General features: G+C 56.3%; 1 protein-coding gene across 4 annotated transcripts in view; it reads left to right on the top strand.

Annotated features, from left to right (window-relative positions):
* Positions 1-10,214: 10,214 nt before the first annotated feature.
* PTPRU (protein tyrosine phosphatase receptor type U) overlaps positions 10,215-14,482 on the top strand; it is a 72,417-nt gene continuing 68,149 nt past the window's right edge. For all 4 annotated transcript variants that reach the window (XM_054170333.1, XM_054170334.1, XM_054170335.1 and 1 more), the window contains exon 1: positions 10,215-10,379. In XM_054170333.1, the coding sequence (XP_054026308.1) occupies positions 10,307-10,379 (73 nt within the window). In that variant the 5' untranslated portion in view covers positions 10,215-10,306. The remainder of the gene's footprint in view (positions 10,380-14,482) is intronic.

Genomic DNA, 14,482 nt, shown 5'->3' on the forward strand with positions numbered 1-14,482 from the left:
TTCTCTGTGGAGCAGGTCACCTCCTCACCTATACTGCTGCAGGGGTTGTTCCTCCCCAGGTGCAGGACCCTACACTATTCCTTACTGAGCTTCATGGAGTTCCTCTCAGCCCAACCTGGTCAGGTCAGAACCTCAAGCCCTGTTGAGGACAGAGAATTTATCCCTTGGCTTACAAGGATGAGTCAAGCCTGGTGGGTTCAGCCTGACCCCACAGCCTCCTGTGTGCTGCACTGCCTCCAGCTCTCCCAGCACTTAATCAAGTTAATGTGAAATTATTAATTAACTGCTTCTGAGATCGACAGGCTTTTTTAATTAAGGAGAATAATCATCTATTGCCTTTCCCCTTTTCGGGGGAGAAATTGAAGGTGTGTCTGCTTTGCTCTGCCATAATTAAGAAAGCTGAGGCTGGAGAGTTTGACTTGAAGGGGGGCTCCTTGGGGGAATCCTGGTGGTGGCATCTCAGTGTGGCACACAGATGTGGTTCAGGCTCTGCTAGATCTCCCAGAGACCCTGGGCTGGGATCCCAGGGCTTGGGATCCAACAGGACCAGGCTTGTAGAACGGTCTGCAAAAGAATTCCCTGTTTTCAGGCAGAGGCAAGGAAGTTTCAAAACACTCCGGGGAGGAAAGGTGGTCAATGGGCTGCACCATCCTACAGAGCACAGGGTTCTGGAGCTTTTCAGTGTTTGACCCCTCACTCCAAGGAGGAGATTGAGGGGCTGGAGCAGGTCCAGAGAAGGGCAATGAAGCTGGGGACGGGTCTGGAGAACAGGGATGGTGAGGAGCAGCTGAGGGAACTGGGGGTGTTGAGTGTGGAGAAGAAGATGCTGAGGGGAGACCTTATTGCTCTCTACAGCTCTCTGAAAGGAGGTTGGAGCCAGGTAGGGATTGGTCTCTTCTCTCAAAGAACAACTGACAGGACAAAAGGAAATGGCTTCAAGTTGCACCAGGGAAGGTTTAGATTGGACATGAGGAACAATTTCTTCCCCAGAAGGGTTGTCAAGCCCTGGAAGAGGCTGCCCAGGGCTGTGGTGGAGTCCCCATCCCTGGAGGGGTTTCAAAGCCATGGAGATGTGGTGCTGAGGGACATGGATGAGCACTGAGCTTGGTAGTTAGATAATGGTTGGGCTGGATGATCTTAAAAGTCTTTTCCAGCTTGAAACAATTCTATGATTCTGTGATTTAAATTGTTCCATTGTCAGGTAATTAAAAAGAAATAAATAGAAAGAAGCAGAACGTTGGGTGGCTGACGGGGAATGGATGAGTTCTGATCCTCTGCCAAGGAGATGAACAAGGAGGCTTCATCTTGAGCTGTAAATAAGGCAAGAGAGGGAGATGCTGAGAGGACCCAGCTGTGCTGCTGCCTGTGAGCTTGGCCATGAGCAGTGTAACCCCAGGACATCGACCTCACTTGGTCCTTGCTGGTGCTTTTCCCAGCAGTGCTTTCTCCTGTGCTGCTCCTCCGCGGGCTGTGCAATGGAGCTGGTCCATCCCTGGGCTCTCTGTGGGGATTAATGGAGGAAGCATCCTGCTTGGGGTATCTTTCTAGCTTGTGGGGCAGTGCAGCAGCTGGTCTCCCAGGCTCAAGTGTTTGGGGTTTGATGCTCATAGGATGGAGGAGGATTATGGCTGGGGGATGAGATGGCACTTCTGGGACTCATCGCTGTGACAGTGCCCAAAGGTGTCACTCCAGGGTGACTTGACAGGGAAGAGCTCTTGAAATATTGTGAAACCCAGGAGGTTCCATGCCAGGGTAAAGAAAAAAATTCTTCACTTTGAGGGTGCTGCAGCCCTGGGGCAGGCTGCCCAGAGAGGTTGTGGAGTTTCCTTGTCTGGAGAGATTCCAAACCCACCTGGCCATTGTGCTCCTGGGCAAGCTGCCCTGGGTGCCCTGCTTTAGCAGGGGGGATGGACTGGATGAGCCCCAGAGGCCCCTTCTAACCCTCACCATGCTGGGCTTTTGGGATTCTGTGCAATGATGCCCAAGTGAAAAAAAAAAAAAAAGGCACAGGACCAGCATCTTTTACCTTTTAAACTCTATTTTAACTTTTCTATTTCCCTCCTTGCATTTTCCCCTCTGCTGTGTTTCCATCCTGCTCCTGTTGGCTGCAGACCTGAAACGCTTCCAACATTGCAGGAAACCCTGAGCATGAACTGTCTTGTCTGGGGGAAGATCTGATCGATCTCTGGGGTTTGCCATTCAAAAGCTGGTTGGTTTTGTTTGTTCCTGTTCAGCTCAAAGGCTGACGAGCTCCTTTTGTTGGAAACTGCCGAGCAGGTCCTTTCTCCAACCGGCTTTGGAAAGCCACCAAACCGGAGCTGCTGATGCTCTGAGGAGGACAAACAAGTGGGGAAGGGGGGTGGGGAGGGGGGAGGAGAGATGACTCTTCCCCTGTGTATAAAATTGAATAAAACAAACCCAAACAAGCTGGAAAAACAAATGAATAATAATAATAAATAAATGCTAGATGCAATATTGTTCCCTCCTTTCCTTTCAGCTGGGTTTGAAAGAAAAGCTGCTCCATGCTCAGGCTCCAGCCTGTCAGCACCCAGAGATGATTATGAGAAATTTGAGCAATATCCAAACCCCAGGTCTGAAAAGAAATTACTTTTGCCATTTTGGTTGTGAGCAGAGACCCAACCCTCCTTCCCCCCTCCCCAGTCCCCCCCCCCTCCTTCCCTGGCTGATTTACATCCCTCCCTCAAACAAACAAACAAGCAAAACACCCTGGGGAAATACTGGAGGAGACAGCATGGAGAGTTTTGGTGTGGATCTGCTTGATTTTAATACATTCATTTTATTTGTTTGTTTATTTTTACCAAGGTCATTTTATTGCAAGGTTTAGGGATGGGCAAATCCATGCAGCTGGGATGGCCACTGCTCTGGGTTTAGCTCTGAGCTGATGGGCAGACAGGCAGTGGATGATGCTCTGGAATAAATTTTTGGCTTCAGAGCTATTTGTGAAAATCCCAGGAGCAAATATGGTGCTCCCAAGCAGCTCTGGAAGAGGGGAAGGGACAGATTCTGATTCTCATGTCCTCAGTAATGGGATTTTTACCCATTTTACATGGCACCACCAGGAGATGCTGGGTCTGGGACTACAGGGAAGCACAGTTATTTCCCCACTTCACCCCTAGCATCATGGAGGTCTTTCCAGGAATAAGAAAAGTGACAAAAGTGACCCAAAGTGAGATAAATAACCCAGAAAAGGTGCCACAGAGGAGACATTTGGGCTAAGCCTGCCTGGGTGTCAGCAAAGTGTTGTCCATAGGTGCAGCCCCAGGAGGATCTCAGTGTACCTGGAGGTGACGCCAATGGTGCTGGTTTCTGATGAGCCCCTGTAGATGTCACACTCCAGGTAGAACAGAAACAGGACGTTTTGGAAGGGAAGAATGACTCTGGGATGTGATTGGGGTCCCATCCCTGGAGATATTCAAAGTGAGGCTTGACAGGGCTCTGGGCAACCTGACCTAGTTGAGGATGCCCCTGCTGACTGCAGAGGGGGTTGGACTGGATGACCTTTGGAGGTCCCTTCCAAGCCAGACCATTCTATGATTCCATAATCTTGACAACACTGTTGGGATTTGACAGTTTGAAGTGGAGCTGCTGCCTCAGATCATTCCCTGACAGCCTGGGAGAGAGGATCCGGTGGTTTTGCATCCCTCTGATGAAATCCCTTTAAAATCCCTCTGAGGGGAATTTGTAGGCATGAAGAGGTCAATCTGAGCTGGCCAGGGCAGTGCTGCCCAGTGACAGGACAAGGGACAATGGGCACAAATTTGAACATAGGAAGTTCCATCTAAATATCTTTAATTTAAGGGTGACAGAGCACTGGAACAGGCTGCCCAGAGAGGTGGTGAAGTGTCCATCTCTGGGGCCATTCAGAATCTACCTGGGTGTGTTCCTGTGTGACCTTCTTTAGGTGATCCTGCCTTGGCAGAGGAACTGGATTCCATAATCTCCATAAGTCCCTTCCAGCCCCTACCATCCTGTGCTCCTGTGATCTGCAAGGCTGTGCCCTGCCAAAACATGCTGTTGAAGGAGCACCTGGGTGAGAATTTAGCTCCAGCCGCTGGGAATTGCTCCCTGGGCTTCCGAGTTCCCCACGGGAGAAACCCTAGCACCCTTTTGAGCACAAAGCAGGAAACGGGTTGGCAAAGAGGTCGGGGCTTAAATAACATCTCCTAACATTTTCCTGGCTATTTCCTCTGGGAGCTCTTGTTCTTTTCGTTGCATTGAGGAGGAATAGGGAGGTTTATTTGGACAGAAGACACAGAAGTTATTTCATCCTTTCAGGCTGTGATAACTCATCTAATAGCCCCATTATATCCGGCCACGGCACCGCGTCGGGCGTCTGACCGCTCGGGGCTGGAGGGACGGGGAGGAGAGCGTCGGGATGAGCTAATCTATTTTGTCTGTTAAGGAAGAAAAAGGGTTTCTGGCATCAGCAAAAGGCAGGTGATTTGAGAAAATAGCAGAGCCTCATTAGAGATGGAGGACTGGGTGGGGGTGTAATAGGTGGAGGCAAAGGAAAAGAAAGAGAGGAATGGAGGGGGAAGAGGGAGAGAGATTGGTGGAAAGGGAAAACGGGGAGGAGAGGGGGGAAATTCCAGAAGGTAAAAATGTAAGTAAGGAAATGGCTTCATTTGAATGTGGGCTGCTGGGGGTTGTGTCCCTGCAGCTCTGCAGGAGCCGTTTGCTCCCCGCCAGGCACTGCTGGGGGTGGTGCTCAGTGAGAGCGATGCCCGAGAAGATGCCAGCCCCACAGTCTGTGGGTTTAATGGGGGCAGTTAATGTGCTAGCAACAAAATGTGGTACTCTGAGAGTGAAGAGGTTTGATGTGGAAAGCCTTGGTCGGGGTGGAGGTGCTGGTTTAGGTGAGATCAGTGAGTGCTGCAGCTCCAGCCCGCAGGTGCTCCATCCCTCAATGCCTTTTTGCAGTGATAACCGAGAGAGAAAGACAAAACAAAATGCCAAAACCCCAATACAACCCCCAAAAAACCCTCTCCAAAGCACTGTTGACTCCTAAGAGCTTCAAAGCCCCAAGCCTCAGCCTGGAGGAACCCGAGAGATGTAGTGGGGCTGCAATGGCTGCGTTTGAAGCTGTTGTGACCAAACAGCCTGGAGCTGAAAACATTTATCCTTCGAATGGGAGGGACAGTTTCAGTCGAGACCATTTGCAATCATGGTGAGGTCTGTATTTTTCCTGCAAATGACTATACTTGAAGAGTGATTACTTCATTTTAACTCGATTGCTCCTGCAAGGAGCTCAGGGGCTGACGGCAGCAGGCAGACCGGGCAGGGGAAGGGCTGGCGGATTGTAGGTTCATCCTGCAGGGTGCTGAGCTACCTTTCAGCTGCTCAGGATGGAAGGAGATGCTTGAAGAATGATCAAGGATGGGATTTGCACCCTGGGAATGGGATGGAGCTTGGTCCTGATGGCTCCCTTCCCTTCCCTTCCCTTCCCTTCCCTTCCCTTCCCTTCCCTTCCCTTCCCTTCCCTTCCCTTCCCTTCCCTTCCCTTCCCTTCCCTTCCCTTCCCTTCCCTTCCCTTCCCTTCCCTTCCCTTCCCTTCCCTTCCCTTCCCTTCCCTTCCCTTCCCTTCCCCCTGCATCCTCTTCATGCATGCATACACCTCCTCCAACCATCCATGCCCACATTCCCTCCATGCATCCCCTCCCTGCAGACCACAGCTCAGCCATCCCAGGGCACTCCTCCAAGCCCCTTCCCCAGGGAAGGAGCCCCTGGGAGCTGGTAGCCACCCCACTCTGCCCTGGGCCAGTGCCAGCCCTTCTCTTGGAACAAGGCTCCTTTATGGAGCCCATGGCTCCTTCAGGTTCCTCTCATGCCAAATCCAAGCTGTGTCCCCAAGATGGGTGGCAGGGCAGGGGTGTCTTAATGATGCTCCTTAAGCAACAAAATGAATCCCAGAGCTCATGGGAGGAGGTTGCAGTTGGGATTTTCCCCCTTGTGGTTTGGGCTGTGGAGTGGTGGAGCAGGATGGGGACACACCAGGGCATTGAGGACGGTTTGGAGGCCATCTGCTGCCTGCCAAACCCCTCCTGTTAATTTTGATTTGCAGAGGTTGGTTTGGAAACATGATGTTGGAGTGTAAAGGCTGGTGGGAAGAGAGGTGTACCCATGAAAGGCTTGTAGGGCTAAAAAGCTCCATGTTTCCCCCCCACATCCAGGAAATACCTTGCTCCTGCTTGACCTCAGTGGATTTTTCACCCTAAACCAGGATGTTTCAGTTCAGCTGCTGGGAAAAAGCATCCCCATGTGCCCCACCCCTCTCGCCCCCTGTGCACAGCCTGCCTCCTGGGTGCTGCTTGACCTGGATCCTCTTGCCAGCAGGATTTTGGGGCTTTCTGGGGGGACCCTGCAGAGCCAGCCTGGTGCCAGCCCCCTCCTGCCTTTGCTGCCGCGTGGCTAAGCAGCTTAATTCCCTTACTGGGCTTTATTTTAACTGGATTGCAGGCCGCTGGGAGAGGATTTGTCAGGATCACTTCAGGCTTGGCGTGGGATAACACACTGCTGGTGCCAGCTACGGATGGGGACGCATCTGCACCCAGCTTGGGGCTGGCATGGATTGGAGGGAGGCGTCCATCACCTTCCTACTCCACCCCAAAATGGTCCTGGGTGCTGATCAGGGGTGTGTGACACATCCAGTTTGTCCCCAGAGCCTTGGGGATGCACACATCCCTGCCAGCAAGTACCACCATGGTGCTAACTTGGCTTGCTGGGAGTAACTGGAGTAGCACAGGGATGGGGGACACTGCCAGGGGCAGTGTTTGGGGCTGGCACTTTTAGGGTGATCCCAGTCCTGCTGAGGCCCTGCTCTGGGGACCTGCTGTGGCCTGGGAGGAGACAGAGAGGGGCTGTGCAGTGTCTCCAGGGCTGTGCTGTGTCCCTGGGTCAGTGCAGTGTCCCCAGGCTGTCCGCAGAGCCACCTGCCACCAGCAGATTCCTTCCCTCCAGTTTCACCAGTGCTGAAGCACTGGGTAGATGACACCTTACATGTGGAGCCACAAGGACAGGACTGTCCCTGGGGCAGGACCATGCTCTCGGGCTGGCCCAGACACAGACACCACCCAACATGACCATCACCCTGTGACCTTTTTCCCTTCCCTTCCTCCTCCCAGGAGTGGGGATGAAGGCCCTGTGAGCTGGGCTGTAACTTGCAGCTCTGATTCAGCCAGTGCCTCTGGGCTTTCCCAAGTGCCATTTCCAGCAAAGCCATTCCCATTCTGGGGAGCATCCACTGGGATTTACTCAGCAAAAAGCTCTTCCCCAGGACAAAACTCACCTCTGACATAGACTTTGAATGATCCCAGGGCTGGGATCCAAAGCAGTGACAGCCTTACTCCACCAATGGAAGCACTCTCGGTGTTCCCAGTCCTTCACCCATATGCCAAGAGCCAGAGCTGAGGTGGTTTGTCCTTCCTGGTATTCCCAACATGTTTCTTCAGGGCTGGATTTGATCTCCAATAAACAACTCAGCCTGATAGAACTGTTGAGGTTGGAAGAAACCTTTAAGATCCAACTGCTTGCCTGGAGCTCACAAACCCACCACTACTACTGAACCATGTCCCTCAGCACCACATCTACAGGGCTTTGAAACCCCTCCAGGGATGGGGACTCCACCACCTCCCTGGCCAGCCTGTTCCAGTGCCTGACAACCCTTGCTGGGAAGGAACTGTTCCTAATATCCAACCTGAGCCTCCTTCAGTGCAACTTGAGGCTGTTCCCTCTTGTCCTGCAGCTTGTGGCATGTGAGAAGAGACGAACCCCCACCTCACTCCAACCTCCTTTGAGGTAGCTGTAGAGAGCAATGAGGACTCCCCTCAGCCTCCTCTTCCTCCAGTTCCCTCAGCTGTTCCTCACAAGGCTCTTCACCAGCTTCACTGCTCTTCTCCAGACATGCTGCAGCACCTCAGTGTCCTTGGAGGGATGGGAAAAACCGCATGGCAGCATTCCTGGGATGAGGTGAAGCTGGAGGAAAGGTTTTGCCGCTGGCAGGTAGGTAGTGTCCCAGTTCCAGGGCTGGGAGCATCCCACTGGGTTCACAGGGCTCAGTGACAGCTGGGTGCTGTCCCTTGTACCCCTTTTCACCCCACTGGATGCTGCCTCGTCTGGCAGAAGAGATCTGCAGCATCCCAGGGTGCTGCTAATCCCAGAGCTGCTCATGACACGATTTGTGGTAAAGAAAATCCCAATATTCCCAGTGTCATTCCCTTCACCTCCCAACTTTTCCTTCATCCCCAGTATTCCCAGTATCATTTCCTCCACTTCCCACGTTTTCCTCCACCCAGGCAGTTTCCCAGCCCAGAGTGCAGCCGGGGCTGGGTGACCCAAGCACGGCTCACACCGGAAAGCTTCTAAGAAGCTCTCCCCACTCCCCTGTCTCCCCCTCCCTCGCCGCTCCTCAGCCCAAACCTTTGGGAAAACATTTTCCTTGCAGGAGCAGGGCCGGGGAGGATGTCGCTGAACAAGGCTCCTTTTCACGGCCGCTGGCACCGCCGCGGGGACACCAGCGGCTGCCAGCTCTTTGTGCCTCCTCCCTCCCCTGCGTCCTGCAATCCGCATGGGAAAAGGACGCAGCTTTTTCCTCCTTTTACACCCCTTTGGGTTTTTCCTCCCTTCGGCTTGCTCCCAGCTATGTCCTGCTCATCCCTCCCTCTGTCACCCCCTTCCCACCCCAGAGGACGCTGGCTTTGCTGGGTGTCACCAGGGTGCCACAGCCTTGTCCAGGTTTCCATCATCAACATCCTGCAGGAGAAGGCAACATGTCTCTGACCCTTGAGGACAACCACTGGGACACAGCAGCTCATGGCAGAAGACTTGGGGGGTCTTGGGGACTAAGGACCCCTCGGGATGGGCAGGATCCTCTTTCCCGAAGGGGTGGCAGAGCCTTTGTCCCCAGTGCCCAGCCCATGGGGACAACTGTATGCCCCCAGCTCTGGCCCACACAGCCCTCCATAAGGATGCTGGGGGGGCCTGGGTTGAGTTTCACACTCCCCCCTCCCCCCGGCCTCAGCTCTGTGAAGTGCTGCTGCAGCTCCACCCCTATTTCCCCCTCCCCATCTTCCTCCCAGTACCCACTCTGTAGCTGGGGAACACCCAGGCGTGGGGACCCCTCCTCCCAAACTGGGATCTCTGGGGAGGCCTCCTCCATAGCTGAGGACCCTTCTGCAGGCAGAGATTAACACACCACACCTCCCCTCCTCCCTGCCCCCTCCCAAATTCCTGCACCCGCTTGCAACTAGGGAGTCCTTCCCGCACCCTGGGACCCCCTTGCAACCCCTTGCAGCTGTGCCGCCCCCCCCCCCCCCCCCCCCCCGCAACCGGACACCACTGTGCAACACGGGGCTCCCCACTACAGCCGCACCTCCCCGTAAAACCGGAACCCCCGTTCAACCGGGGACCCCCTTGCAGCCGTGCCTCCCCTGTGCAACCGGGACGCCCCTCTAACCGAGGACCCTCCTGTAACAAGAGACCTCCATGCAGCCGCAGATCCCGGCGCAACCGGGACCGCTCTGCAACAGGACACCACTGTGTAACCGGGGACCCCCTTGCAGCCATGTACCCCCGCCGCAAACGGGAACTCTCCTACAGCCGCGCAACCGGGACGCCCGTACAACCCGGGACCCTTGTGCACCCGGGACCTCCCTGCAGCCAGCACCCTCTACCCCCGTGCAACCGGGACCCCCGTGCAAGCCACAACCCTCCTGTAACCCGGGCCCTCCGCGCAGCCGGAGACCACCGTACAACCAGGCACCCTACTGCACCCGTACACCCCACCTCCTCGCACCCTCCTCCTCACAACCCGGCCCCCGTTCCCTCGTCGCTAACCGCGCAGCCAGCACTCCTGAGCAGTCTCCCTCCACTCCCGCTTCTCCGGTCACCGGGAACCCCCTCCTATAGCCATACCCCCTCCTTCCCCGCACCCACCAGGACTCTTCCCCTCCCTCCTCCTCTTTCTTCTCACTTCACGACGGGAGGCGGGTGCAGGGGAAGGGGGGGCTAAAGATGCTTCAATGCTGCGTGTGCCGGCGGCGGCCGGCAGGGGGCGCCCTCGGCCTGCCCTCCGGTGTCCGGTGGCGGCGGCGGAGCCTCGCACGGCACTGACGTCAGGGCTGGAGCGGAGCTGCCGCTGCCGCGCGCTCGCCGCTTATTTGAGGCGCGGGGCGGGCGGGCGCGCGTGCCCCCGCCGCGCCGGAACCGCGGGCCCGCAGGCGGCGGCGGCCACGGCCCCGTCCCGGCCCCTCCCGCCGTTCCTTCCCCCCCACCCCGCCCCGCTCGCACCATGCGAAGCGCCCGGGCGCTGCTGCTCGCTCTCGCCCTCCGGGTTTACGCGTTGGATACCGAGACACCCGCCGGTAAGAACGGGAAAAGGAGAGGGAGTTGTGTGTGTGCTTGAGGCGAAGGGGTTTATTTCTTTGTGGGGTTTGCACCAGTGATGGGGCAAAGAGGGCTCCGGTAGTCCACGGTGTGTTTGGTGGCTCTTGCCTGTCCCGCCGCCGCCTCCGCGGTTTCCTCCGTTGAGACCGTCGAGTTCGGGACGCCGGTGGCCGGAGCTTACCGGAGCGCTCCACTGGATCCTCGTACCCCGAGTCTGCACGGCTGGAGCTCATCGCAGCCATGGCATCTCTCCCCGGTACCCAGTCTACCTTCGTTCTCCCCTCCCGCTGCATCCCCGGGAAGGAAAACTTAATCCCGGAGGTGGCGGCGGCGGCGACGACTTCGTTTGCAGAGAGAAGCCCTGCCCAGGGTTTAGTAGCTCGGGCGAGAAGCGACCGGGGGACCGGGTGCGCTGGGGAGCGGCAGACCGGGGAGCGCCGTCGGCAGCTCTGCCGTGCAGGAGGCGGTGCAGCCCTGCTGCAGCCCCGGGTGAGGACCGGCGGATCCGAGTTCTTGATTTACAAGCTCCCGTGTGTCCGGGCTGGAGGGGTTCGAGGACCCTTTGGGAGGAACAGGTGGTGACCGGGGCCGTTCTCCGGTTGCGGCGGCCCCCGTCACGGAGCTATAATTAGAGTTTCACCCACATCGATCCCGTCATATATATATATATATTTAACTTATTTTATTGATTTTTGAGCTTTTGTTCTGCTATTCCCTTGAGCACTTCAGCGCTAAGCTCTGTCCCTCCCTCACCCCCCCACCCCCCCGGGAAGGAGCATGGCCCCGACCCTGCAAGCAGGGGCTGAAGGCAGAAGGGAGGTTTGGGGGGGGGACAGCACACAACTCACTCCCCATTTCTTTCGGGAGAGGCAGGAGCAGGGTTTGAGTGCTGGGTGATTTGGGGGCTCTTGGGGGCTGCAAATGCCTTTTGCAAGGGAAACTGAGGCACAAAGGGAGGAAGGAGCTGGTGTTTTGCTCTGCGGGGGCCCCCAGTGCTGCAGCCCCCGGCTCCTGGGTGATGCTCTGGGCATTAACATTTTTTAAAATGTTGCTATAATTTTTTTTCCCTGGTTCTTGATTTTTTTTTTTTACCTGCACCTGGATGCAGTCCCTGTGTTGGTGCATTGATATTTTATTTTATTTTTCCCTGGGTAGTGGCTTCTCTCCAAAATTATAAATAGTGACACCCATCAGCAGAAAGCTCAATACAGCTGCCCCGGAGGGGGTGGGCGATAGATGGAGGGCTGGGTGGATGTGGGGATGCTGGATGGATGGATGGCTGGGGGGGAATATGAAGCAGCTGAGTCTCTCCATAGCTCATGTGAAGTGGGCTCGATGGGGAGGGAATGGGCTTGTATTCTACTGGCGTAACTGGAAGGGGCCGTACTGGGGTGGGGGCAATGCTGATCTGCGCCCCAAGCAGCCCTGTGCTTCAAGGCAGAGCAAGGAGGCAATGGGGAAACTGAGGCGCGCAGCCAGTTGAGGGGCTCTGAGTCCACACCTCCAGAGGAAGGAGATTGTGCACAGCCCCCCTCCCTCGCCTCGGGTGTCAGAGAAGGGGTCCTGAGCTGTGCTGCTCCCCAGTCCTCGGGTATCTGCCTTTCTCTGATGGCCATCAGGACTGAGCTGTCGCAGCCTGCGAGGGGCTAGAGGGGCACTGGTGGGGGTCCTGGTGCTGCTGCTGGTGCTGGGGTTGGGGGGACTTTTTGAGAAGACTCCCTCTTAAAAGCAAACCCTTTGCCTTCCATGGGCTTCCTTCCCTGCAAGATGACATTTGCAAGGAGCAGGATTGAGCCCACCGGGGTGTAAATCAGGGGTGTGTTTACTCCGGCGTTTGCCCGGGAGATGCAGAGCAGGCTCAGCTCCGTGATGCAGCCGCGGGGGCTGGATTTGGATGGAGACAAGGGGTCTGCTGCCAGCCCCCCCGGCTCCATTGCAGGCTGCTTTTTGGTTTTGTTTTTTTTGCATGAATCCTGCCGAGCGGATTTGCCTGGCTGTGGGGACATCACCCGGCTCGTCTCTGCCGGGCTCGGGGCTGTGCGGCAGCCGGGCTGTAAAAAAAGCTTTAAGCTGCTGCCTGTCACTGGAGACCCCGAAACCAGTGACAGGCAGGACCAGCTGCTTGTCTCGGTGGGTGTTTGGAGGATGAGCGGTTTTCTTGCTGCTCCTTGGCAAAGAAGGGTCCTAGTGTGATCCTTTCCATGAGTGGGAAAACTGAGGCACGGCATGGCTGGGACCACCAGACCTCGATGAGCTGGGAGTGAAGCTGGGAGCCCCAGTCGCAGCCTCCCCACCGGCTTGGGATACTCTTTGCTCTTTCCTGCAGCGGGCAAAGTTTTGCAGCTCATGAAGATTTCGCAGTGACTAAGCTGCTGGTGCCTGCCTGCGTTGGGCTTGTGAAGGAAGGTTCTTGCCGAGCCTTCAAGCTGAGCGGTTCCTTGTGCTCTTGTGGTGTCAGCTGGCTGTGATGGGGTCTTGCGAGTTGTCACCGGTGGGATTTGCCAACTCCATCTTTCCTCCTTGGGCTCTGCAATAAAGCACGGAGCCTTCCCCCTTGCTACAAGCCTGTGGCTGGGAGCGGGCTGGATCGTCGGGGGCTCCGGGCTGACTCATGGAGCCCCGGGCTTTGCAAACTCAGCTCTTTCCTCCTTCTTTTGCCTTCCCCTGCTACGACAAGGAGCAACTCTGCTCCTCTATTTTACCCACGCACCCCAAAACTGCAGCACTGAGTTGCTGTCCAGGTGCACCCCTGTGTCTCCGCCGCGCTCCGGGGCTGTTTTCCGGCAGTGGGGACCCCCGCGGCGGCAGCTGCCGGCGCTGCGTGGCACTCCTGCCATCATGATGCGGAAGCTGTTTGCGCTTGGGCTTGGCTGTCAGCAGCGATCCAGCAAAGAAAATATTTGGGTTTGCAGCTTCCACTTAGGAGCTTAGTGCCACCAAGGAGCCCCAGACGGCTTGGTGGCATCACTGATGGCGTCAGGATTGCTTTGGGGGGAGCTTTGCGAGGGGTCGTTGCTTGTTGTGTTGGCTGAACTCTTCGCCGGGGGCCAGGCAGGGAGGGCTGGGGCCACCCAAGGGACTTGTCACTCCGCCTCCCCCCTCGCAGGCTGGCAGGGGGTAGCACGGGTGACCCTGACCCCGCGGTGGCTGTGTTGTCTCGGGCGAGTGAATGGGAACCGCTGAGCAGACGCTGTCCCCAAGGCTGGGATTGGGGTCGGGGAGCGGAACAAAACCGCCTGGCGTCCCTCGGCCGTTAACCGCAGCGTCTCCTGGGGTCAGAGGGGGGATGCTCGGAGAAGGGGCAGGGAGAGAGGGATGCTGCATCTGTCATCCCAGTACAGGGCTTGGAGGGGGAGGGCAGGAGCTGAAGGCTGTCTTGGGGTGCTTCTGGGGACCAGGTCAGTGTTTTGTGCTGTCTGGGTGCTTGAGTGCCTGATCCTGCTCTTTGCCCGGGGTTATTTCCCTGCCTGTAGTGGCCGTGCCAGGGGATTTTTTTTCTACTCCTCACCCCACCTTCACCAAGCACATAACATGTTCAAGAGCTTTGCCTTTTCTTTGCCAGCTCGTTCCAGGCTCAGATTTTATTATTTCCCCCCTTGCCTGTTCTGTGGTGCCAAGGAAGGATCTTCCCCTTGCTTGCTCCTACCTGTGTGTTTTTAATGCCCTGGGAGTGCCATGTCCTTTCCCAGAGCTCCCAGACAGCGCAAACACCCCCCCCAGGCTCCTGTGCTGGGATGCTCCAGTAAATCCTGTTGATGTGCCCAAGCATGCTCAGGGCAGAGATTTCCTACTCCCAAGCCCTTGGCTATCCAGTGTGGCCTCTCCACGCACTGGAGCAGGGTGGATCTTCACCTTCTGCGGGGGTGAAGCAGAATTTAGGGATGCTCCAAGTGATGCTGATGCTCCTGGATGGACCTGTCCCTCCGGCTCTGGCTCCGCAGCTCTGCGGTGGAGGGTGGCAGTGCCTGTTTTTGCCCTCCACCAAGACTTGCAGTTGCATTGGTTTCATTTTACCCTCTTCTCCTTGCTCCAAAACTCCTGTTTCATGGTTGTTTGTTTTCCTCTGGGCGCTTGGACCTGC

This window comes from Dryobates pubescens, chromosome 20, assembly GCF_014839835.1.
Source record: "Dryobates pubescens isolate bDryPub1 chromosome 20, bDryPub1.pri, whole genome shotgun sequence".
Lineage (NCBI taxonomy): Eukaryota > Metazoa > Chordata > Aves > Piciformes > Picidae > Dryobates > Dryobates pubescens.